Source organism: Lycorma delicatula, chromosome 7, assembly GCF_047948215.1.
Source record: "Lycorma delicatula isolate Av1 chromosome 7, ASM4794821v1, whole genome shotgun sequence".
Taxonomy (NCBI): domain Eukaryota; kingdom Metazoa; phylum Arthropoda; class Insecta; order Hemiptera; family Fulgoridae; genus Lycorma; species Lycorma delicatula.
In genome coordinates, this window is record NC_134461.1 from 69,818,916 (window position 1) to 69,844,103 (window position 25,188).

At 31.8% G+C, this 25,188-nt stretch overlaps 1 protein-coding gene across 4 annotated transcripts in view; it reads right to left on the minus strand.

The window, feature by feature from the left end:
* The window catches only part of LOC142327456 (protein Aster-B-like), a 94,060-nt gene that overhangs the window by 19,788 nt on the left and 49,084 nt on the right, over positions 1-25,188 (minus strand). The window contains exons 12-15 of one of the 4 annotated variants that reach the window (XM_075370549.1): positions 23,093-23,498; positions 19,533-19,653; positions 13,219-13,370; positions 1,166-4,208 (exon numbers count right to left, since the gene is read on the minus strand). In XM_075370549.1, coding sequence (XP_075226664.1) covers positions 4,148-4,208; positions 13,219-13,370; positions 19,533-19,653; positions 23,093-23,498 — 740 coding nt within the window. In that variant the 3' untranslated portion in view covers positions 1,166-4,147. Of the gene's footprint in view, positions 1-1,165; positions 4,209-13,218; positions 13,371-18,646; positions 18,808-19,532; positions 19,654-23,092; positions 23,499-25,188 lie in introns of those variants that run through there. The other 3 variants (XM_075370550.1, XR_012756995.1, XR_012756994.1) reach the window with 3 other exon arrangements.

Below are 25,188 nucleotides of genomic sequence, written 5' to 3' on the forward strand. Positions count from 1 at the left end.
GTGTTTTTAGTAGTTTTGTTGGCTTCATTACTCAACCCCTTTGAGTAACAAAATAAATTTTATATGGTTTAAAAGTACATAAAAAGTACTTACTGCTGTAAAAATTTCAGATTTTTTCTAGCTGTCCCACATGTGGTTTTTGGGCCCCCAAAAATAAGACATTCTCAAAATCTTACGATTTGGCGGTCTTTTTTTTTTTAATGAAGGATAGTTGGTAAGAGTCCAATTTTTTTTACTATAATAGTAAAATTTTATTCTACTATAGCACCTAAGAGTTAAGAGGTAAAAAACAGGCCTGTTACCGTAAGCCCTTCATTATTTATTTTGTGCCAAAAATTTGAAAAAACAACAATTTGTAAACAAAACTTGAGTAAACATTACAAGAATTGGTTATGTAACAAAATGAATTTTGAGTACACTAAGATGAAGTTCCTTCTTTACTCTTTCCAAAAGGCCTTTATTGACCCTCTGTACTATGTAAAATAAGATGTTACAGCTCATGAAAAAAGTGATTAAAATGGCTGTTTTTACCTGTTGGCGAGTTAGAAAATCGTCTACTACTCCAGAAAAACATTTTTTAAAACTAAAAAAAAATATTTTTTAGCCACTACAAGGTGGGTAGTTAAGGTGGGTAAATATCATCAAAATCAAAAATAGTGATGCACTGATCATTTGTTGAATTTAAATTGGAATACTCCTTCAATATACACCCCTCCACTATCCTTATAATGCTCCATGCAAATTTTCCATTGTTTGAAACAGTGCTGGAACCCTTCTGTGAGCTCTTTTATGACGCATGCTGCTTTATCTTTCACAGTTTTAACAGTCTGAAATCTTGTTCCTTTAATGCAGATTTGGCCTATGGGAAGGCAGATAAAAGTCACATGGAGCCAGGTCAGGCGAATAATGCAGATGATCTAACACTGGGATGTTATACTTGGCTAGAAACGTCTTGACAGACAATGCAGTGAGACCTGGTGCATTGCCCTGATGAAGAACTCATGACATGTTCTTCCAGAATTTGCATAGTTTTTTTCTTATTTTTTCATGGAGTTGAACAAGGACTTCAAGGTATTAATGTTGATTAATAGTTTGACCTTGAAAATGCGTCATTAATAAACACTCAATGTAATAAACAAAAGAAATTTTTAATTTTTAACCATAATTGTTACAATTTTTAAAATCAAAATGTCTCATAAAAATAATTTTTTAAAACTATTTATTAATTTTTTTTAAATTATTACATTTGATTTTTTTTTATTCTAATTAGAAATAACAAAAAATTCTAATATATTTTTCTGTTTTGTCACTAAAATAACATAAGGTATTTACATTAAAATAAATAAAATCACTTAGAAAATAATTTGTTTCTTAGGAACATGTTTACATATTAGTTAGGAATGTAACCTTCTACAAGCTGAAATAGCAACCGGAGATGTGACATTAATGTATTCCACTCTTCATCCTTTTATCTTACAATGATACTCACAACAGATTACTAGACTAGCCAGTACATTATACACAATCTAGATTTATTCATACAATTATTTACTCTAATTTTTACCACTCTTATATTAACACGCGCTTGAACTATGTATGTGAGATTCATGGTATGGAACCTTTCAGTCGAATTTTGAAGCACATCTGCTTATCCATTCACTCTGAAATTTTGCATTCAGGTTTGCTCCTGATAACAACACATTTTAACAACATTTTCAAGTCGCTAAGATGCATTAATTAATTTAGCTTAAACTTACATATTTTCTAGGTGGATAAAATGCCCTTGAATTTATGCAACCTCGTTAACAAGTACAATTTCTTAGTGAAAGAATTATCCATGTCTGTGATATTGTTGTTTCAACTAATTAAATTGAACCAAAGTATTTTTTCTATGGATGAGGCAAACATTCAAATTTCATATAACCGTTACATTCAATATCTATGTCTGATGATTCATGATACTTGTGATGTTATTAGGATAATGAGTTGGTCCTTGTTATCTTAAGATCACAGGGCATCTGGCACCCCCTGATGTATAAATATAAGGGCTGTTTACTTGCTGCCATACTCGTGGGATTAAATATGAAAAAACTAAAAGAACAGAAATTGTAACGCAAAGAAAAAGGAGATTGGAGAAAAGAAGAAAGGTAGTAAAGGAGATACGTGCAAACAAAGAACAGTCTCCTAAGCACGCACAGTTAGACAAACAAAATGATGAAAAAAGAGACAAAGAAAATAGTGAACAGCATGAAGCACGACTGAGTTAATGCAGAGAACATTACTCTCAAGTTGTATCTTTGGAAACACCCAAGCAGCATGAAGAAAGATTAAGAAATGTGAGAGGATAGAGGTCAAATTAAACACCTGAGCAGCGACAAACTCACTTAGAAAATCATCATGCTCATGTCTTACAAGTGAGAGCTGATGAAACACCTGAGCAACATCGAGCTCGCTTAGAAAATCTCTGTGCTCATGCTTCACAAATAAGAAGAGGAAACATTTGAGCAGCACCAAGCTTGCTTAAAAATCGCCATGCTCATGCTTCACAAGTAGTAAGAGAGGAGAAATTCTAGCAATGTCAAGTTCATTTGGAAAATAGATGTTTACGCTGTCCCGAGCCCAACAACGAATACAGCTGGACATAGAAATATTTGACATATCTATTAATATTTTTGCCGATTGCATCTGCCAAGTGTGCACAAAAAGATGCTATCCCTACCAAACTGAAACTTGCACTCCTAGTACACAAGCTCTTGCATATCTGCCTGATGAATTGAAGAGTGCTGGCAGACTTACTGTTTGCCATAGATGCATGAAACATATAACAAGTATCAAGACTATGTATGCATCCACCTAAAGCAAATTGGAACAATCTTGATTATGGTGAGGTTCCAGATGTTATTACACGCCTTACTCATACTGAAAGATGACTTTTGTCTGACTTTGTGAAGATTGTAAAGCTTGTCTGACTTTTGTGAAGATTGTAAAGCTCTCAGGACCACATGGACGGTACGGCTTTTGTGGCCAGGCTGTGCTCTTTGCACAAGATATTTTTGAATTTACTGAGAAGCTCCCACATATGTTACTAAGATCTACAGAAAGTACAGGAATGGTGGTTGTAATTGAGCACTTAGAGAATCTTGGTATCACAATTGAACACTTAATATCAACATCTAAGTGTGTGCTTCCTTACGCTGGCTCATAGCCAATAATTTGCTCTATACAGGTGTGGTCATTGATCACAATGTTCATATAAATGGGCAAGACATGATTCAAATAGTGCAGCCACAAGATCAAGAGTACAGCAACATTCAACCAGTAGCAGAGTCAAGTGCTTATATACCAGTACATGAGAATTGGAGAATAATACGTGCCTCCTGGCATCAAGGAAGTGAAGTAGTATTTGCTTCAGGCTATGGCGGAGTCCAGTGAGTATGGTGCAATGGTTCTGGCAATATAATAGCTACTTTTCTGCCATCAAGTAGATGTAATCAATTGGTGCTGGTTACAAACTTGCTTGAGGGTGACGCGATATATGAAACAATCAGAAACCTTACTGAATGTAGACCGAACGCACGCGTAATAGATAATAATGGCTATCTTACTGTTCATCAACAGGGTATGCAACAGAGTCGCCCTATGATGGAAGATTTAAAGATAGTGTAAATGTAGCACCTGAACTATCATTGAGAACAGCACTTGAAAAACTATTTGAGACTCATAATACTAGTATGCTAACTGCTAAATCAAGATCATTAGATGTTATTTACTTTGATGGCAAGTTCTATTTCACTGACTCACACTCATGTGAAATGAGAGGTGCTAGGGCAAGTAATGGAAAGGCTTGTGTAGTAGAATGTGATATTACTGAAGAGTTTGTTAGAGTCTGCAAGCGTGCTGCTAGATCACAATATGTGCAATATACACTCGATTATATTGATGTGCGTGATAGAACATTGGATGTGGAAAATGAGGGTTTACCAATAGAACAAGCTGAGAGAGAAATTACTCAATCAGAAATGGCAATACAAACAGCGGTTATGATACTGATAGATATTGCACAGCCTGATATTGAAGATGAAATCAAATTGTCAAAGAATTTAAATGAGATTGTTCGGAAAATGAATGATAATATTGTGAACGAGGCTCATGAACATAAAGCTGAGGCGTTTACTTTCTTCTGGAATTTCTCATATGGCACCAATGATCTGAAACAGTCAAAATAACAGAATTTGACTACTTTCAGTATCATGTGCTAGGAACTGACCCTCAATTCCATTCAATCGAATACCTATTCTATGCGCTACCAATGTATGAATATCACAGAGTTAAATCAACAATAGCTGCTTGTGAAAAGAAAATTGAGGATCAAGATGGACAAGTTGAAGACATCATGGCTGCATATTGGCAGTATTAAATTATCTACTAGCGCAAATTAAATGCCTTGGTCCACCTGCCTATTTCCTCACATTCAATTGTAATGAGTTGAATTGGATTGATATGAGAAAAGTGCTCCTAGTAGCCGTTGGAAGACCCAATGATGATCTATCAAAATTAGACATAGCTGAAGTTCAAAAACTTATTGAAAAGGATCTAACAACACTCAGTTGTCATTTTACGATGAGAGTAAAACTTTTATGACATTCCTAAACAGTAACACAGATGTCTTAGGTGGAAAAGTTGTAGACCACTGGTACCGAACAGAGTTCCAAAATTGTGATAGTCCACACTTGTATATGGTGTTCTGGATTGAAAATCACCCACCTTTCAATACGTAAGAAGGTTTTAAGCTGCTAGACTGTGTATGCCGCTCATGTGCAATCCCAGATGAGGGATCAGAGCTTTATGAGCAAGTCAAGAAGTGTCAAATGGTCAAATGTGTTATACAAACACTTGTAAGATGAATGATCCTTCATCAAATACTTGTAGTTTGCTTTCCAAGATAAATACGTTCAGAAACAAGAAGTAGCACAATCATCCAACGACTTCTTATGAAGCAGAGGTAGAATATATGTACTAAAGAGATGGCTACAAGATAGATGGGTGAATAATTACAAGCCAACACTGCTTAAGCTGTGGGGAGGCAATATGGACATTCAGCCATGTGGATCCAATGAAACAATAGCATTTTATGTAGCCAAATACTTGTTGAAAAGTGAGCCAACTGTAATAGATCAAGCTATAGCACAAGCAATAGGAGAAATTTGTCATGAAGACATTTCTAGAAAACTCTTAAGAATTTGTATGTGAATTCTCTAGATGAACAAGTTTCAATATGTGAGGCAGTGTTTCAGTTGGCACACCTAGTAATGAGACGTAGCTCACAAAAGAATGTGTTCTTGAACACCCACAAACAAGAGCAACAGTACAAAGTGCTTCAGTTTGACAGTCAAGGTCGTGCATCTGGATATTGTAAGAGTATCTTTGATAGATATTTTCAGCATCCAGATGCTAATGAAGATATGAGCTTGGTTGAGTTTGCCATGTGCTATCAAGTGGAATATAAGAAAACTTCTGATCATATAGAAATTGACATTGATGCAGCAGAAGCTGAAACAGAAATAGCTGGGCGAAGACCTAAAATTATAGAGAAGGATGGCACAGAAATGATTGTGCAAGAAAAACTAGCTGTTACTCTTGTTCTATAGATTCAGAAACGTCTGCAGATTCTTTGAGTAAAACAGCACTTCATGTTGAAAATCAGGATGAAAATTTTGATTCACACGAACAAGTAAGAAATCAAAAATTTATGTTTTGCATTCCCTTTGAACGCTGGTATTTTAATGCATCTTTACATGATTTGTAATAACAATTTTTTCCTTGGACAGTTACACTTAATTTCAGTATAAATCTCACATCTATTACAGAAAAAGCTCATTTTTGTTTAAATAAGTGATATAATCTGTATTACACAGCTTCATAAAAAATAAAAATGTTCTGTTTTTTAATGTAGGCCTATATATCTATAGGTAAATCAACATGCTGATACTGAATCTCAAGTCAAAACTGCTTCATCACATCTCAGTTTTTCTAACCTCAAAAAACTGGTTAAAAATCGATAAAATTCAATTTAATGAGAAGTTACCTTTTATTTTTCACTATGTAAGTTAAGTACCTCTATGTTCTGAGTCAAGCTGCACAATTTTCTAACCTCAAAAAATGATCAGAAACTGCTAAACATCAGTGAAGTCCAACATAATATAGTATAGTATTTTTTTTTTACCTTGTAAATCTTACAAAATACTTTTTCTACAATATACTGTCAGTGGATTAAGTGCCTATATTCATCAAGTGACATCCCTTGTTTCCTAACCTCTACATCTTTTTAAAGAATCTGTATCAATATCACTTAGGTTCTGTGATTCTTGTTTTTGTGTCTCCATTCAAATCCTAGCAGTAAATCTGCCATCATATTTATGCCCTATCTGTGACCATTTTCTTTTTTACCCTTTATCTCTTTATAACTTTTTTATTTACATTTCTTTTTCAAAATCTTACAGTCAGAAAAAAATGATGTTTTCTGAATTTAAAAACGGTTCCAATGCATTTAGATGAAACCTATCATGTTTATATTACTTTTTAACATATTTAAAAGTTTTTCAGATCTTAGATTCATATAGATATTTACATAAACAAAGAGTGAAAAGGCCATTTTTCCAAATTTAAGGTGTATCCATATTCCTCTCACGCAATCACTAGTTTATTGTGCATAAAACTCGATTTTCCTAAGTCATATGCAACTGCAGTTTCCTGGGTTGCATGGTTTTCAAAGATGAGATTTCTAATATCTAATATGAGGCTTGAGTTAAAAACAAATTAAGTGATGTTAAGCTTTGAGAACAAAAGTGTGCTTAAAGTATTTATTTAGTTATAATATAATTTAGGCAGCTAAATGCTTTTAATTAAATTACTTGATACTTTCTTAATTATTTAATGAAATTACTTACCTAATAATCAGACTTTGCATCATTTTAATCATAAAAATATAAATATTTCAAATAAATAAATGATCCAAGTTATCTTCTCCATGAAAATCTATATTCCATTTATAAATAAAGGTAATTTACATGTAGTTAATACACTTGATATGAAAAAAATTATTAAACATCTAAATTAAAATTATTGAATTTTTGTTTAAAAATAGCTTATCCAATTTTTTGGACCATTCTAAGAAAGTGTTCTTATGATTTTGTTTATCAGTATTTTTCGAGAGAGCCATGAGAACAAATTAAACAGCATATTATAATGTGTTGCAAAGCCGAACAGTTGGAGGTATTTTAGGTCAGCGCACCCACCAAATTTTGGCTGTTGCATATGTAAAAACGTCTAATTTTGATTGATATATTTGAAATTAACCTTGTAGACTTTGTATATTCATAAAGGAAGCCTCAAGGATCACACCTATTTACATATCTCTACAAATAAGTGCACCAAAATGCACTTCCCATTTCATGGTTATATTTCTCATAGTGTTTCTTGTGTCAATTTTTTTTTAATTTATCTTATCTGCTTAACTGCACTTCTTTTTACACCAGTGCCTCATATATATATTCTTTATATTCACAGCCATAATTTCATGAATCTCTGATAATTACAATCTTAAACTCAGAAGTATGCCATTATTTTCTCAAGTAAATAATAAAAAAGTTTTTGCTTTAAGATTGTTGCATGAAAAGAACAAACTAATAGTGATGTTGCATTATTGATAAAAGAATCAAAAGAAGTATTTATAGATAATAATTCAACTGATTTGCTATGTGAAAAACCTAAACATAAAAAGGTATTGGTAAAAAAAAAAAAAAAAAACAATATAGTAGTTGATAGTAATTCAAAAACTGATTTGCCAAATGAACATTTATCTGAAGAGAAAACAAAAGATAACATAACCAATAGTGACGACAATAAGATGATTCAGAAACATTTGCTGAGCTGTTCACTGAAGTGATATATCACAATGGCTGAATAATGTAAGCAAATACATAGATTATTGGGTTCAGGTTGGGAGAACTGGTATTCAGAATAATGATCCAAAAATTCTGGAATTGAAATCATTCAAAAAGATAAAAACTACATCGGAAAATGCCAGCCAACCATGTTAAAAAAAACATAAAAAATGGATTTCATAAAACGAACATGGGTATGTTTCGCTCTGAATAATTGTAAGCTTTATTTTTTTCATTGCAAGCTTCTTGGTACATTACTATCACAGTTTATAAGCAACAGATACACACTGAATGGAAACATGCACACAACTGCTTGTAAGAAGAGCATGAAAATTCACAAAAGCACTTAGAAGCAGTTCAATTTTAATATTCATGCTTCGATGATTAGTATAATATATACATATTAAAGATCAATTTGAAAAAGAGAAAAATTATTGGAGAACTTTACTACACTGAATTATTGATGTTATGATACTTTTACTTGAATAAAATTTACCCTAAGAGAAGACAATAAAATTTTAGGAGTATCAAATAATGGATACTTTCTTGGTGTCACTGAATTGTTAGATTCTTAAGATGACTTTTTGAAAGCTCATTTACTGAAGTATGCACAGAAAGGTACAGTTAATGTAAATTATCTCGTATCTACAATCTACAAAGAGCTAGTTGAAATTATAAATAAATGACTAATGAATGTGATCAAAAACATTAAAAAATGGCAATAAAAACATTAAAAATTAAAAAAGGTATTACATAGTCTCAGTTGATTCTACTACAGATAAGTCATGTTGAACAGTTATGCTTAACTTGGCATTATCTAGAAAATAACCGACCAGATGAAAGATTTTTTATATTCTTAGCAAACAAAGGTCTTCAGCAACAATAACACATTTGACACTATGATGTCCTTCTTACAAAAGCATGGCATACGAATTAAGTACTGTCATGGACAATTTTACAATAATGCCTCAGTTATGAGTGACCAGTACAATGGAGTACAAGCTCTTGTGAAATGTAAAAATCCACTAGTACTCTAGATTCCCTGTTTCGCACACTCGTTAAATTTTTTTGGTACATCAGTCATGATAGTGTTTAGAATCAAAAATAATTTTCAATTTTTTAGAAAAAAATATATGTTTTCTTTACCTCATCATCTGAGCGTCATGGCTTCCTCATTGCAAAATTAAAGGAAAAGTTTATGGTTCGAAAGAACAAGTAATAATCCCTAAACAAGTAAGTACGACTAGGTGGTTGTCTCTAGCAGAAGCTGTGCGAACAGTGCATACAAATTTTGAAGAATACAAAGCTATTTTGATAGAACTACCTTAAAATAGTGACAAAGCAAGTGGATTATGCAAATACCACTCAAAATTGGAAACCGGCTTATACGTAGCTTTTTGGAATAATGTATTGATAATAACAAATAAAACGTGACACAACTTGTAGCATCTCCACCTTCCATCCAGAGGTCCCAGGTTCGAATCCCAGTCAGGCATGTTATTTTCATACACACTACAAATCATTCATCTCATCCTCTGAAGCAATACCTAATGGTAGTCCCACAGGTTAAATAAATAAAATAGAGTTTGAGGTTACAAAAATGTGATACAGACATTAATACATCAATTGCCCCTCTTAAATCACTCAAATGTTACATTGAGTCACTTTGGGATAAGAAATATGAAATATGAAAAGCAGGAAAAACAAAAATTGCATGTGAAGAGTATGAATGAAAGCAAAAGAGAATGTGTAAACAGAACGTAAGGCTTAATCCTCCTGGCAGTGGTCAATCACAGAATATTGAAATGGACGATCTACAAAATTTAGAGTCTAATCATATTTACCCATAATTGATCAGTTAATTGTGTCCTTAGATCAAAAAAATGGTGCTTATGAAGAAGTGGAGAGTTATTTTGGATTCCTAAGGAATTTAGAAAAATGATCTACTTAAGATATTGAAAAACATCCACGAAAAGTATTAGAATTCTACACAGATGATCTCAATGAAAACATTATTTCTGAACTTGTGCAATTCAAAGAATTCACCAAATTGTTTTTAAACAATAATGAAGATGAAATCACAGACAACGACAAGGATGAGGAAAAGAATGAGAATGAGAATGAGAACAAAGACAAAGCTGAAATGAATGAAATATGATTTGAGGCTAAGATGTACAATTTGATAATTGAAAAAACTTATTGAAAAAGAAGTTTATCCCAATACATACATCTTACTGAAAATGTATCTCGTTCTTAAGACAACTAACTGCAATAATGAAAGTTCTTTTTCGAGATTAAAATTATTAAAATCTAGATTGAGAGTTTCAGCGGATCACAAGATCAACTAAACTGTATTAGTCTTGCAAGTTTTAAAAGTGATTTATTAAGGCAAATATCATATGATGATATTAATGATTTCTCTGAAAAGAAAGCGCAAAAAGTGTTTTTACAATAATATAGTGTGCAAAATAATATAACTAACCAAACATGTTTCCAAAGGTAGATGATTAAATTTAATACAATTAATTTTAACGACCATCTCATGTACTAAAAGTTGAAAATATGAAAAAATATTTGTTAATGTTATTTGTGTGTATCAAATATGTATTAAGCTTATTAGTAATAAAAAAAAATTTTTTTTATTGCACGATCTGGATGAATAACTCATTCTTTTTCTAAGGAATTTGGAAGGAAACCTCATTTCTTAACAGGGCCCCAAAATATCCATCCCCATACCGCCCAGGGCCTCACTCGAACTTAGTCCAGCCCTGTGACCCTGTCATTAGTGATCACCGATCATAAATGGCTGCTTACTGCATACAGCATTATGCACATTCTCATGTTTTTCATTGAACAGCCTGGCCCATTTTCCCTCACCATTCTATTAAACTAGACATTTTGATCATATTTAACATATCTGGTAATAATTTTAGTTAGTTTCATGTTTCTGTCATTTATAAAATGGATAACAGACCATTTTCCCACTCTGAGTTCCCTGATCAATTTCAACTCTTAAACAGACACAATGAGATGTTAACTTGAAATATTGTTCTTGAAGTGGCTAACTGGTAACTAAAAAATGAGGGAAATCAGTAAATGTGAAACTGCAATTAAATCATTGTTAAAACAATTGTAAAAATTTCTTATTTTCTGAACGTGCTTTGAAATTTAAGACTAAACTACAGCTATCATTTATATTTTTGAATTGTTATACGAGGGTTATTTTTTTTCAAGGTCCAATCAGTCGCAAAATAAAAATCTGCGCAAAAATGGGATAAACCTTTGCACATATGTGTTGCGCAGTGTCTCTAGTATGGCCTTCAATCACGCCGCGTCACTTCATTTAGTTCTGAACACGCAGCTAGCACATAAACATGTCTATAACAATAGTATCTCCTGCCAAGTGTGGGTAATTCGATTTCTTCAGGCTGAGGGGTGTAATGCAGCTGAAATTCATCGACGAATAAGTAATGTGTACGGTGAAACTTTAATGAGTGACAGCAAAGTGCGACAATGGTGCAGGAACTTTAAAGCAGCACGTGCAGATGTTCATGATGCAGGCGGTTAGGGAAGGAGGCGAGTGTCAACCGATGATCTCGTTGAGCAAGTGGATGAGGCAATTCAAGAAAATTGCCGGTTCACAATTTCTGTATTGAGTGATTCGTTTCCTGAAATTTCAAGGTCAGCTCTCTACACCATTGTGAATGAGAGACTTCAGTACCACCAACTGTGTGCGAGATTCTGAGGTTCCCAAGATGCTGTCCGACTATCACAAAACAATGAGAATGGATGCCTCCCTAACGTTTCTCCAGCGCTACCACAATGAAGAAGATTTTTTGAACAAAATTATCACAGGGGACGAGACATGGATCCATTTCGAAACTGAAGAAACAAAAGAACAATCCAAAATAGTGGATGCATTCTCATTCTCCCAGTAAACCAAAGAAGTTCAAGCGAACCTTCTCCAACAGAAAGTGTATGGCTACTGTGTTCTGGGACCGGAACGGAGTTCTCTTGGTGGAATTCATGGAACGTGGCACGACCATCACTGCAGCCTCATACTGCGTGACTCTTCAACGTCTATGAAGGGCAATTCAGAATAAGCAGAGCAGAATGTTGTCATCAGGCATTGTCTTTCTCCATGAAAATGCTCGGCCGCAAACTGAGGATGTAACAAACAAGCTCCTGCAGCGTTTTAGTTGAGAAGTGTTTGATCACCCACCATACAGCCCGGACTTCGCTCCATCTGAATTTTACCTCTTTGCTCAAATGAAACACTGGCTAGGAGGACAACATTTTGGCATAGACATCGAGCTGCAGACCAGCATAGAAACATGGCTGAAAACACAGGCAGCTCCGTTCTATGACGAGGGTATTGGAAAGTTGGTACCACGCTACGACAAATGTCTAAATCGGAGTGGCAACTATATAGAGAAATAGTGTAACTATGTAAGTACTTATTACAAATAAAAAATTTTTTATTTTCACTGTGGTTTTAATTTCATGACCAATCGGACCTTGAAAAAAATAACCCTCGTAATTTAATTCAATTCATAATAGACTCTTTTAATACATCTGCCACTTTGAAATTAACTAAAAAAAAATTAAATCAAATTCAGGAAATCATGTTACAATGATACAAATTTTTAAAAGAATTAAAGAAGTAAATTTACTTCATACATAAAAAAAAAATATAATGAAGATGAAATTAGATTATATTCATACAATTTACAAAAAAATTTCAAATAATATGCTATACAAAAATAATAATTACATACCAATCATTAACCTTGTGCATTTCTTATCACAACACTTATACAACCTCTTATTTTTTTTTTTTTTTAATAAATAATATCTATGCACACATAATATAACAACGATAAAATACAATACATAAATTTAACAATAGCACCAAACCAGAACTGAAATATTTATAATCAGCCTTTAAGAAAAATACTTAATAACTATCAGTTCCAAACACAATACTGAAAAAATTATTTTTTTTAACACAAAAAACACAAACAAGACAAAACAATGAGCAACATTTCCTTATTTACAAATTAACAAAAAAATTAACCAACATCCTATTATAACTGATTTAATACATTAATTTTAAATTAATTATATTTAATTTAATCTTTGTTAATTTTATTAGTAAATTTCATAAAAATAATTCAAATTTAAAACTGAGTAAAAATAATTTATCGCTGCAGTATTCAGATGTAATTATTGATCTTACTAATTTCAATTTCACTGAATAATAATTTTAACTTACAATTCTTCTGAAGAATGTTTTTCAGATGGAGCTTTTCTTAAATTATTGTTAGCATTAGCATCATTTTTTACAGAATCTTTTATTATATTGACAATTTGTTCATTTACTACAGTTTGTACATTATTTTCTAATCTCTCTAGTGACTCTTCAGCCTGTAAAATAAAACAGAGTAAAAAATAATCAGGTTCACATGTGCACGTGCATGCACACACACAAATTAAAATTGCTAATTAATATGTCAACAACCCACTACAAGTTTCCTCAACAAGTATTATGCCTCATTTTGGTACAATAAAAATAAATTAAATAAAATAAACTTGGTCAGCCAATTGCTGAAGTGGCTGGTATATATTGGCTTCTAGGTCAAGTGGACTTTGGTTCAACTCCTGACAAGATTCTAATATTTTTTTACTTATTATTTCATCCAGATCATTGTTAAAATATGTATCTAACATGCCCAAAGACTTAACAATAAAAAAAACTTAAAAAATAATAAAATCAACATAATGAAAAAAATTAAGGAATGCTGAAAAATGTCTTAAATGGTGATAAATTTTTTACCATAAATTTTCTAACTAATTTTCTTTAATAAAATAATTAAAAGTAACTAATAAGTGATGTATCCACCTTACCAGCAAATAAGTCAAGATCCTTCGGTTTTTTCAAACCATCACCAGGAGTTAAAATATTATAATTAAGTTAAAAGTTAAAATAACTTAATTAAATATAAATAATTTAACTTTTAACATAATTATAATATTTTAACTCCTGATGATGGCTTGAAAAACCCGAAAGATCTCGAGGACTTTACACTTATTTGCTGGTAAGGTGGATATATCACTTATTAATTACTTTTAATTATTTCATTAAAATATACTAGCGAAACCATGTTCAAAAAATTTTCTTTAAATTTTACGTAAAGATACTGTGAATATAGAATTTCATCAGGCTGTTTAAAACTGTGCTATAGCAATCTAATATTAGGGTATGGAACAATAAAAAGTTAAGATATCCTCAAATTGTCTCGTGCAAGTTTTCATTCAAAATATTTTCATTTAGATTACCTGAAAAAATCTATAATGAGATCACCACAGTAACTTCCCTAACAAAATTTAAAAAATGTATCACTTAAATCAACTCATCTGGTGGAGACTGAAGCATCAATATAGATAAAAAAAAATACAAGTAGATCAAATTGAGAATCTTCTCCTTTTTTTATAAACCAATTTTAAGATGGCCTGCTGACTGATTTAGTAGTAAGCATGCTATGCTAGCCTCTAAATTAAAAGGTACTAAGATATATTATACTACTACTAATACTATTACTAAGGTATATTAATTAAACTACAATGATCACATCAAACACTAAAATGAAGCAGACTGAACAAACAAACATTTATTTAAAGATAAAATGACCACATACAGATACAACCTATGATAGAATCAAATTATGTAAATCATTGAATCAGGGCATGCGCACACACACAAAAATACAAATACAAATACAAAAACATTAATCACAGACATACAAATTGGACACACGTACATAAAAACAAACACCTTGTTACAATTGAGTAATATGAAATTTACAGACAAAATTCATAAAAAAACTTTTTTTTTCTTCAGTCATTTGACTGGTTTGATGCATCTCTCCAAGATTCCCTATCTAGTGCTAGTCGTTTCATTTCGGTATACCCCCTACATCCTACATCCATAACAATTTCTTTTACATATTCCAACTGTTGCCTGCCTGCACAATTTTTTCCTTCTATCTGTCCCTCCAATATTAAAGCAACTATTCCAGGATGCTTTAATATGTGACCTATAAGTCTATCTCTTCTTTTAACTATATTTTTCCAAATGCTTCTTTCTTCATCGATTTGCTGCAACACCTCTTCATTTGTCACTTTATCTACCCATCTGATTTTTAACATTCCCCTATAGCACCACATTTCAAAAGTTTTTAATCTTTTCTTTTCAGGTTCTCTGATATAGAAGTTTCACTTCTATATAAAGCTCCAAACATATACTATCAAAAATCTTTTCCTGATGATTAAATTAATTTTTGATGTAAACAAATTATACATCTGACTGAAGGCTCATTTCTCCTGTGCTGTTTGGCATTTTATATCGCTCATGCTTCACCCATCTTTAATAATTCTACTTCCCAAATAACAAAATTCTTCTACCTCTATAATCTTTTCTCTTCCTATTTTTAGATTCAGTGGTCCATCTTCATTATTTCTACTATATTTCATTACTAGGTAGGACTTCATCCTTTCAGTTTATTGTACCTTCTAAATCTTTTTTACTCTCGGTTAGAATTACTATATCATCAGCAAATCGTAGCATCTTTATCCTTTCACCTTGTACTGTTACTCCAAATCTAAATTTTTTTTAACATCATTAATTGCTAGTTCTATCAAAGATTAAAAAGTAACGGGGATAGGGAACATCCTTGTCAGACTCTTATTACGGCTTCTTTACAGAATTCTAGTTAAGATTTGTGATACATGGCTAGTTAAGCTAATTGTTCTGTATTCTTCACATTTATCTGCCCCTGCTTTCTTTGGTACCATGACTATAACACTCTTTTTGTAGTCTGATGGAACTTCCTCACCTGCACTGCGCAGTAATTCTACAGTTATTCCGACTATTCCAGGAGCCTTTCTGCCATTCAAATCTTTTAATACTCTCTTAAATTCAGCTCTCAGTATTGTTTCTCCCCTTTCATCCTTTTCTACTTCCTCTTCTTCATCTATAACACCATTTTCTAATTCATTTCCTCCGTATAACTCTTCAATATATTCCACCCACATATCAACTTTGCCTTTCGTATTATTAATCGGTGTACCATCTTTGTTTAACACATTATTAAATTTTAATTTACGTACCCCAAAATTTTCCTTAACTTTCCTGTATGCTCCATCTATTTTACCAATGTTCATTTCTTTTTCCACTTCTGAACACTTTTCTTTTATCCACTCTTCTTTCGCCAGTTTGCACTTCCTGTTTATACTATTTCTTAATTGTCTATAGTCCTTTTACTTTTTTTCTCACTAATATTCTTATATTTTCTATGTTCTCCATCATCTAAAATTCAAGATTTTCTACCAGTTCTCTTTGTTCCGCCTAAGTTCACTTCTGCTGATTTCCATTTTAACATTCTCCCATTCTTCTTCTACATTTTCTACCTTATCTTTTTCACTCAAACCTCTTGCAATGTCCTCCTCAAAAATCTTCTTTATCTCTTCTTCCTCAAGCTTCTCTAAATTCCACCGATTCATCTGACACATTTTTTTCAGATTTTTAAGCCCCAATTTACATTTCATTATCACTAAATTATGGTCCCTATCAATATCTGCTCCAGGGTAAGCTTTGCAGTCGACAAGTTGATTTTTAAATCTTTGCTTAACCATGATATAATCTATCTGATATCTTGCAGTATCACCTGGCTTTTTCTATTTGTATATTCTTCTATTATGATTTTTAAACTGGGTATTGGCAATTACAAAATTATACTTCATGCAAAACTCTATAAGTCAGTCCCCTCTTTCATTCCTTTTGCCCAGCTCGTATTCATCCACTATATTTCCTTCCTTGCCTTTTTCCAATGCTTGCATTCCAATCTCCAATTATTATAATATTTTCATCCACTTTTATGATGTTTTTAATTGCTTCGTCAATTTCTTTGTATACACACTCTACCTCATCAACTTCATGGTGCTTGTAGGCATATAGACATTAACAATCATTGTTGGTTTAGGTTTTGATTTTATCCTTATTACAATGATTCTATCACTATGCATTTTGAAATACTCTACCCTCTTCCCTATAATCTTGTTCATTACGAAACTTACTCCTGCCTGCCCATTATTTGAAGCTGAGTTAATTATTCTAAAATCACCTGACCAAAACTTGTTTTTTTCCTCACCAAACCTTGCTAATTCCTACTACATCAACATTTATCCTTTCTATTTCCCTCTTTAAATTCTCTAACCTACCGTTTTTTAGACATCTAATGTTCTACACTCTGATTCTTAGAATGTTATTTTTTTAATTTTGTGGTGACCCCTTCCTTAGTAGTCCCCACCTGGTAATCCAACAGGGGACTAGTTTACCTCCGGAACATTTTACCATGGAAGTCGCCTCCATCTTTATTATATGAAAACACAGAGAGCTACATTTTCTTGAAAAAAGGGCAGCTGTAGTTTTCCATTGCTTTCAGCTGCGCAGTACTCAGAGGATTGAGTGATGTTGATATGGCCATTTAAGTCATCCTGACCTATCAGGAATGATTCCTGAAAGAGCTGCTGCGCTCTTTCAGGAATCATTCCTTAGTCTGGCTCTCAACAGATACCTCTCCGATATGGTTGCACCTTCACTACACTACTTGGGGCGTGAGTGTTCAGTGATACAGAGTAGTGTATCACTCACTATCGACAAGGTCTCATGATTCATAGAGGGAGAAAAAAAATTTTTTATAAATGCAATACAGGTAGAATAAAAAATTTAATTATATACTTAAGATTTTTCCTTAACCTTTTAAGATAAACACAAACAACAATGCTACCAGTCACTTAACTGAAAGACATTATTGATAATTAGCACCAAAAGATCATTTAGAATATGAAATTTCAGAATTTTGAGAGTGAGTCATTTATACTATTACATTTTTTTATGCTGTTCAACCAATTCATAGAAAGTATTTATGTTCATCAAAAAGTTGAACACAAACAAATTTTTTATTCCATAAAAAAAAAATGTAAATTCCATCATTATAGAATTAAAATTTTTATATCAGTTTTGCTTTAATTTTTAAATGTTTTTTTTTTTTTTTTAATGGTTCTCGATTAGAAAATTTACAAGTTCAAAATTTAAAAAAAGTTTTTGTAATTCTACCTTTTACATAAGCATAAAAAAAAGGTTATCAATAAGTTATAATAGATGTGATTTTAAGTAATATTTGCAGGTTTTTATATTTACTGAAATGTAGAAAGTAAGTAAATTGCAAGCATAACACAGTTTAAAAAGATTTTCCTAAAGGCTTAAATACAGAAAGAGAAATTAAGTATACACAGATTCAGTGAAGTTATTAAAATGGTTATGGTAATTTTATTTAAATTATTTCATTGACCAACATGATAAAATGTGGTTTAAACTTCAAATAAATATAATTTTAAAACAACCATCTTCTTTATAAATGCCTGGAAATGTCCTTCCAGCAGATTTTTTTTTAAACTACAATAACAAGTTCCAATTGCCTTTTAAAATAATAAACCAGTTGCCAAAGCAACATGGTACATGCACAAGAGTCACTAATTTACGAGATTATATACAAATGTATATAATCTCGTAAATTATGTTCATGTTCTCCAGGTATTTAGAGTTGGTAAAGCAGAAATTGATGAATTATAGGACATAATACCTGTTCAAACAACTGAGATTCCTTCAACTACATGAACTGCATGGTGAATCAAGTGAGGTGAATATTTGGATAGAATTGAGACTGGAGACAAAGATTTGTTCAAGAACATGAATTTTGAGACTGTAACAGACCAATTGATGCATATTTGTTCATTCACCAACCTAAAAAATTTAAATAATTCTGAAAAAATGTCTAGTTTTCAGATTAAAAGATAATTTTGCTGAAGAATTCATGAAACCTGTATCATAAAAATCAAGACACTTATTGAAATAAATTCAATAAGTCTGGAGATCAAACCAAACCAAAAAACACAAACTATTCAAAAAGAGTGCTGTTCTTCACAACTCCACACATTTCACGTTGAATTAACATGAGCAGTTTATGGGGGATATTTTCGACCGCCTGTTTTCACTTTGTTTTACAACCAACTGTTTTCAATACTTCTTATTTTAAAATAGAAGGAAACCCATTTAGTTTGAGATTGAATAGTATTCTCAAAAGTTTGTTCAGTTTGTGGTTTTATGTGCTACGTGTAGGCTTTGATATTGCAGTAATATCTTTGTATGTGTGTTGGTTTCTATGAGATGACACCAAAATCAATCTTTGCCAATTACCTCAAAGAAATGACTATTACAAAGATATTAAAATACAGCATACATATTTAACACAAACACATAAAAATTACAATTGAATATAACTGAACAATATGACATTTACAACACCCTAATTTTTACAAATACAAAATTACACAGAACAAATGCAACACATTAATAAACAATTATTATTTATCAGCTACTATCACAAAAGGAGAACAGGAACAACTAAATTTTTGCACAATTGTTCAATATTAGTTATGTATAATATATGATATGCAGATATTTTATACCTGATGAAGTAAACTAATTGTTCTTTTAACTATCTTATTCCAAGATCCAATTTCTTTATGAAACAAAATTTCTTGGTTACGCAATATTTCAAGCCATTCTTCTGGTGAACGAGGAGGATGCCTGAAAAAATTTAATTATAAATGTAACCTACAAAATGTTATATATAATCTTAGCATAAGAATAGATGATTCATTTCCTTATGACCACAGCCACATTAAATTAACGGGATAATTAATATCAGGAAGATTTGACAGAACTTTCATGTCCTGTCAAATCTCTTCCACCTAAACTAACAGAAAAAAATGGAAAAAGAAGAGTAAAAAGAACACATATAATGCAAAATTCATTCTGAAAATCATTGAAAAGGATAAACAGAATTAAAAAATAAATAAACTTTTTTCCTGAAAATAATAAGTAAATAAACATCCTGAATAAGATAGTAAAGATATCCCTTACATCCACATGGTTCCTCATCTGGAACACCTCAGGTAATAGCACCCTGGAAATTCAATAGTCAAAGGTGCACTCAATGAGCCGTTTGTACAAGTCATCAAAGTTCAGAACATTGGGTTTAGTTCAATGCATGGGTTTAGTTTAATAGCTGCTAATGGCCATAGCTAAATGATGCTACTTAAAAGAGATGTGATTCCTTATCTCTTCTTATGGCTACCTTTCCTGAGCCAAATTCCATGCGCTATATCTTTCTCCATTTTCAACTAAAATTTGTGTTTCTGATAATTATTACTCCTTTTAGACTTTTGATAATTTTTATTCTTTTCTCATTTTTTTGCACCTTCTTCTGATCCTTCTAGCACTATTAATCCTTTTTCTCTCATGTAATGTTTCATCCCACTAGCTCCTCAATTCTGAATTTTCTTTTGGATTAAGCTTCTATTTTTGTTCACTTCCCTCCCACATTCTTCACTCTGCTTAATCTTCTTCAATTTCCTTCATACCCATATTTAAGGACCTCCAGCCTTTTCCCCCCTTTTTCTTATTCATTTAAAATTTCTCAAAATCATTCTTCTAATTAAACTTTGTATTAATCACAACTCATAATGAACAAATGAATTAAACCTTTTTTGGGGAGGGGGAGTGAATAGTGAATATTAAATAAATTTAATATTCACTGGTAATCTGTGATCTCTATAAAAAAATTCAACTTTTGTAAAAAAAAAACTTTTTTGTTAAAATGCCCCAGTAAAGTTTTAAAATTTGTTTGACTAAACCCCTCCCTTTACAAATTTTGCAAAAATTTAATATATTTTTCCTCTGAAGGTAGTAACTGTTCACAAAGTTTTAAGAAAATCGGTCAACAGTGTCCAGAATTATAAGACCAAATACAGGACAACATGAGGTCTGTTCAGAAAATAATTGAACATTTTTAATTACATGCCAACAGAGATATATAATACATGCAGTTGGCAGCATAACCTCCTAGTAACCACATGTTCTTGGATTGTTGATATCTCGTTTAGTTTTTGTGTTATTGTTATTTGAGTGCAATGTGTTTTAAGTGTTAGTATCGATTTTTGTAATTGCAATTTTCAGGAGCAACGATACAAAATAGCAAAATTCTGCATGAAACTGGGGAAAACTTTCACAGAAATGTTTCAGTTTTTGAAACAAGCTCAAAGAGATGATGCTCTGAGTTGTACACAATGTTATGAATGGTTTTCACAATTTACAAGTGTTTATCAGTCAATTGAAGATGACCCTCAACCAGGAAGGCTTTAGAAAAATAAAGTTCGGTTATTTTCTGAACAAACTTTGTACATGCATATATACACACAAAAGTCTATATAACAAAAATAAATTTTTGGACTTTTCTTTTTTTTTCTATTTAGCCTCCAGAACCAACATAAGGTACTACTTCAGAGGATGATGAAGTGTATTCTTGTATAGTCTCCAGTCGACCATTTCTGAGGTGTGTGGTTAATTGAAAACCAACCACCAAAAAACACTGGTATCCACGATCTAGTATTCAAATCCAAATATAAAAGACAGATTTTTGGACTTTGGAACACATTGGAACAAAAAATTTTTTTGCAGATTATTTACAATTTATTAAAATTTTTTTTAAAGTCTCCTTAGTGCACAAAACTTAAAAAACAAACAATTTTTTAGATTTTATATTATCTTTATACTTTCCCATTATAGCTATTGCTGTTACAGCAGTATACGAGGGTAAGTCAGTTATTATCCAAAATTTACTTATATTTTTGTTTATGTTGGTAGTACTGTCATGTTGCATAGATGACGCATGCGTGGTTTAATTGTTGTTATGTCTGTGCAGGTTTGATGCTGCTAGGTTAGTTCCATTATCGCTGCCCTGGCGTTGCTATGCCCTACCATGGCTGCTCCGCTTTCTGTTTGCACCAAAGAAGAGCAATGTTCAGTGATCCATTTTTTATGGTCGAAAGGTGTATCAGGGGCCGAAATTCATCGAAGACTTTCGGTACAGTACGAGAAAAGTGTGTTACCATAACGGAATGTCCACGAATGGAGTGAAAAATTCAAAAATGGTCGCACAAGTGTTACGCATGACGAAGGAGCCGAACAACCATTTACCGCCACAAATGAGGAAAACATTGAACGAGCACATGACATGGTTTTCTTAGACAGACGAGTAACTATTGATGAAGTGGCACATCGTCTGCACATTAGTCACGGTTCTGCCTACAAAATCATCTGCAACAGACTTGGGTTTCATAAAGTCTGTGCAAGACGGATCCCAAAACAACTCGCACAGTTGCATAAACATACGCGCTTGGACATCTGCCAAAAACATGGTAACGAACAGGACATCTTAGACAGAATCATCACTGGTGACGAAACATGGATCCATCATTACAAGCCGGAAAGTAAAACGACAGAGTATGGAATGGAAACTTCCAAATTTGCCCTGCAAAAAAAAGTTCAAGACCCAACCATCCGCAGGAATCTGATGTTTACAGTTTTTTGAAACTAACAGGGCCCAGTACTGGAACATTATGAGGAAAGGGGCACGACAATAAACAGTGCACATTACAGTGAGATGCTTACTGCCAAGCTGAAGCCTGCAATTCGAAGCAAACGCTGAGGACTGCTGTCGAAAGGTGTGTTGTTGCATGACAATGCCTGTCCACACATACTGCTGCCCACACTGCTGAAACGCTCCAGAAACTCAACCTTGAAGTACTGGCTCATCCTCTGTATAGCCCTGATCTTGCCCCTTCTGACTACCACTTGTTTAGTCCACTCAAAGAGACATTAAGGGGGCATCGATTTACCTCGGACAAAACAGTGAAAGAAGCGATGCATTCCTGACTCGCAGCTCAACCGAAAACTTTCTTTTATGAGGACATCAGGAAGCTTTTGCAACGATGAATTAAGTACGTTGAAATACAAGGGGACTATGTTGAAAAATGATGTACATGTAAATTTCCTATTTGTATTGCAATAAAAATTATAACTAATTGCGAATAATAATTGACTTACCCTCATACATCACCTATAGTCGGGAAAGTAATAATAAAGCAATAATAATAAAATACAAATTATTAAAATTAAGATATACCTGTGTAAATAAAATTCTAGAGATGATAAATGTTTATGTTTATGATCAAAATCCTCTAAAGACCATAGTTTATAATACAGAAAACCATTAATAATAATAAGTAACAATAAGGCAGAAAGAATGCTCCAACTAAGTATTTTAGATGAGTTATGAGTTTTTTCAGTTGTATGTACTGGTACATTAACTGACAATGGAACTGATTGTGAATCTTCAGTTGATGGAGTAGGTAATACAGGTACATTTCCTAATTTAACAGACTGTATACGTCTTTTTCTAACAAGTTTCCTTTTATTTGATATTCCTACACTCTCAGATGATCTTTCTTTTTCACATTCAATCTCTAACGCTTTTACAAGTGCACTATAATATTCTTCTAACCCAGACCAACAATTTTTCTCAATGAAAGCTGAAAAATAAATAATTTTATTACATAGTTGCTAAAACATATAGTTAACTATTTTCATAAATATTGTATTATTGTCTTTGGCACACAATTATAAATCTCATATGTTTTAGATCAAAAATTTGTTTATTCTTTAAATATAAATGATACAAAAGAAAAAATTAATTTTTCCACAATTTTTTGACCATATGTAATTCTGCTTGACAATTAGTAAGCTTTTTTTATTGTATTTTTTGTTTTTAGGAATAATCACCAAAGCAGAAGTATATTAATTAAATTAATGAGCTGTATAATATCAACCTGAGACAAAACTACTCTGCTTTCTCACAGTAATATGACTATGATTCGAGGTGTAATCAGCAAAGAAAAAATATACAACGAACTCATTTTATAACTTACTTATTTACCTTTATAAGCAAATACAAATTATTCTTACAAGTAGAAGTTGAATTTTTGTGGCACATTGAAAAATTTTAAGCCAGGATAGGATTTGAACCAGGATCTACCAAATGAAAGGCAGAAATATCACCACTCCATCATAGAGGTCAATGAATGATAATAATAGTAATTTACTTAGCTTATTCATTAATAAAGCAAGGAAATTAATACAATTACAGATTGAATCTTATAATTTAAAAAAATAATCTTTATTTAAATGTGTTCCTTCCAATAAAATAACAATCTTTTTTATATGCGGTATCAACTAAAAATTAAAATTTTCTTGATTAAACTGTTTTATATGTTGTCAATGATGAAGTAAATTAAAAAAATATATACCACCATTTTCAATATAACATTTTTAAATACTTAAAAACATTTCAGGTACTTTTTTGACCACCCTCTGCAATTGATGATTCTTTTTATATGTAGGTATCAGCTGATGTTATTGCTGGTAATTTATTTTTAATAAGACAGACACATATTTATCATGTTAAAAAGTCTGAATTGTGCTAATATTTAGTATGAAATTGTTGTTTCTTTTATTTATATAGTTCATAATGTAAAAGTATTTTAAAAAGGACAAAATGTGATACTTTCAAGTGTGTTCAAATATTATAAAACATATAAATATATCGTAATGGCTAGTACAAGACATAATTCAAATCCAACACTCAATTCGACAACATTTTATATACACAATCTGATTATATGTAACGCACATATGTTGGCACAGGGACTGAAAGGCTATGTACTAACATTTTACATGATCTAGACCTACTTCCTATTGTATAGCAACTAATAATAGTAGAATCATTAATGAATCATACATGACTAATGTGCTATTTATGAATTGTAAACACAACATGCAATTCTAAGAATTTCATTTACTTATTAATCTATTTATTAATAATCTATAATCTACTATCTATCTATAATCTATAATCTACTTATTAATCTATTCTAATCATTGTGCTGTGAAGAATCATATGTCATACATTGTTTGTAATTATGTTCTAAAAGTGGTTATTATAGAAACATTTATTGAGTGTATATTTAACTTAATGAAGTGAATAGCTGTTAGTGTTTTATTTTTACTATTTGTTGTGTTTTTTTCATTTAAGGCTTTGTCATAAATTTAGTCATTTAAATTTTTAATATTTCAATATGTTATTTTCTTTTAAAATGTTCAAGTTAAGAGGAAAAGGTACAATAGTACATATTCAGTCAAGGGAAATGTATTCAATGTTTACAA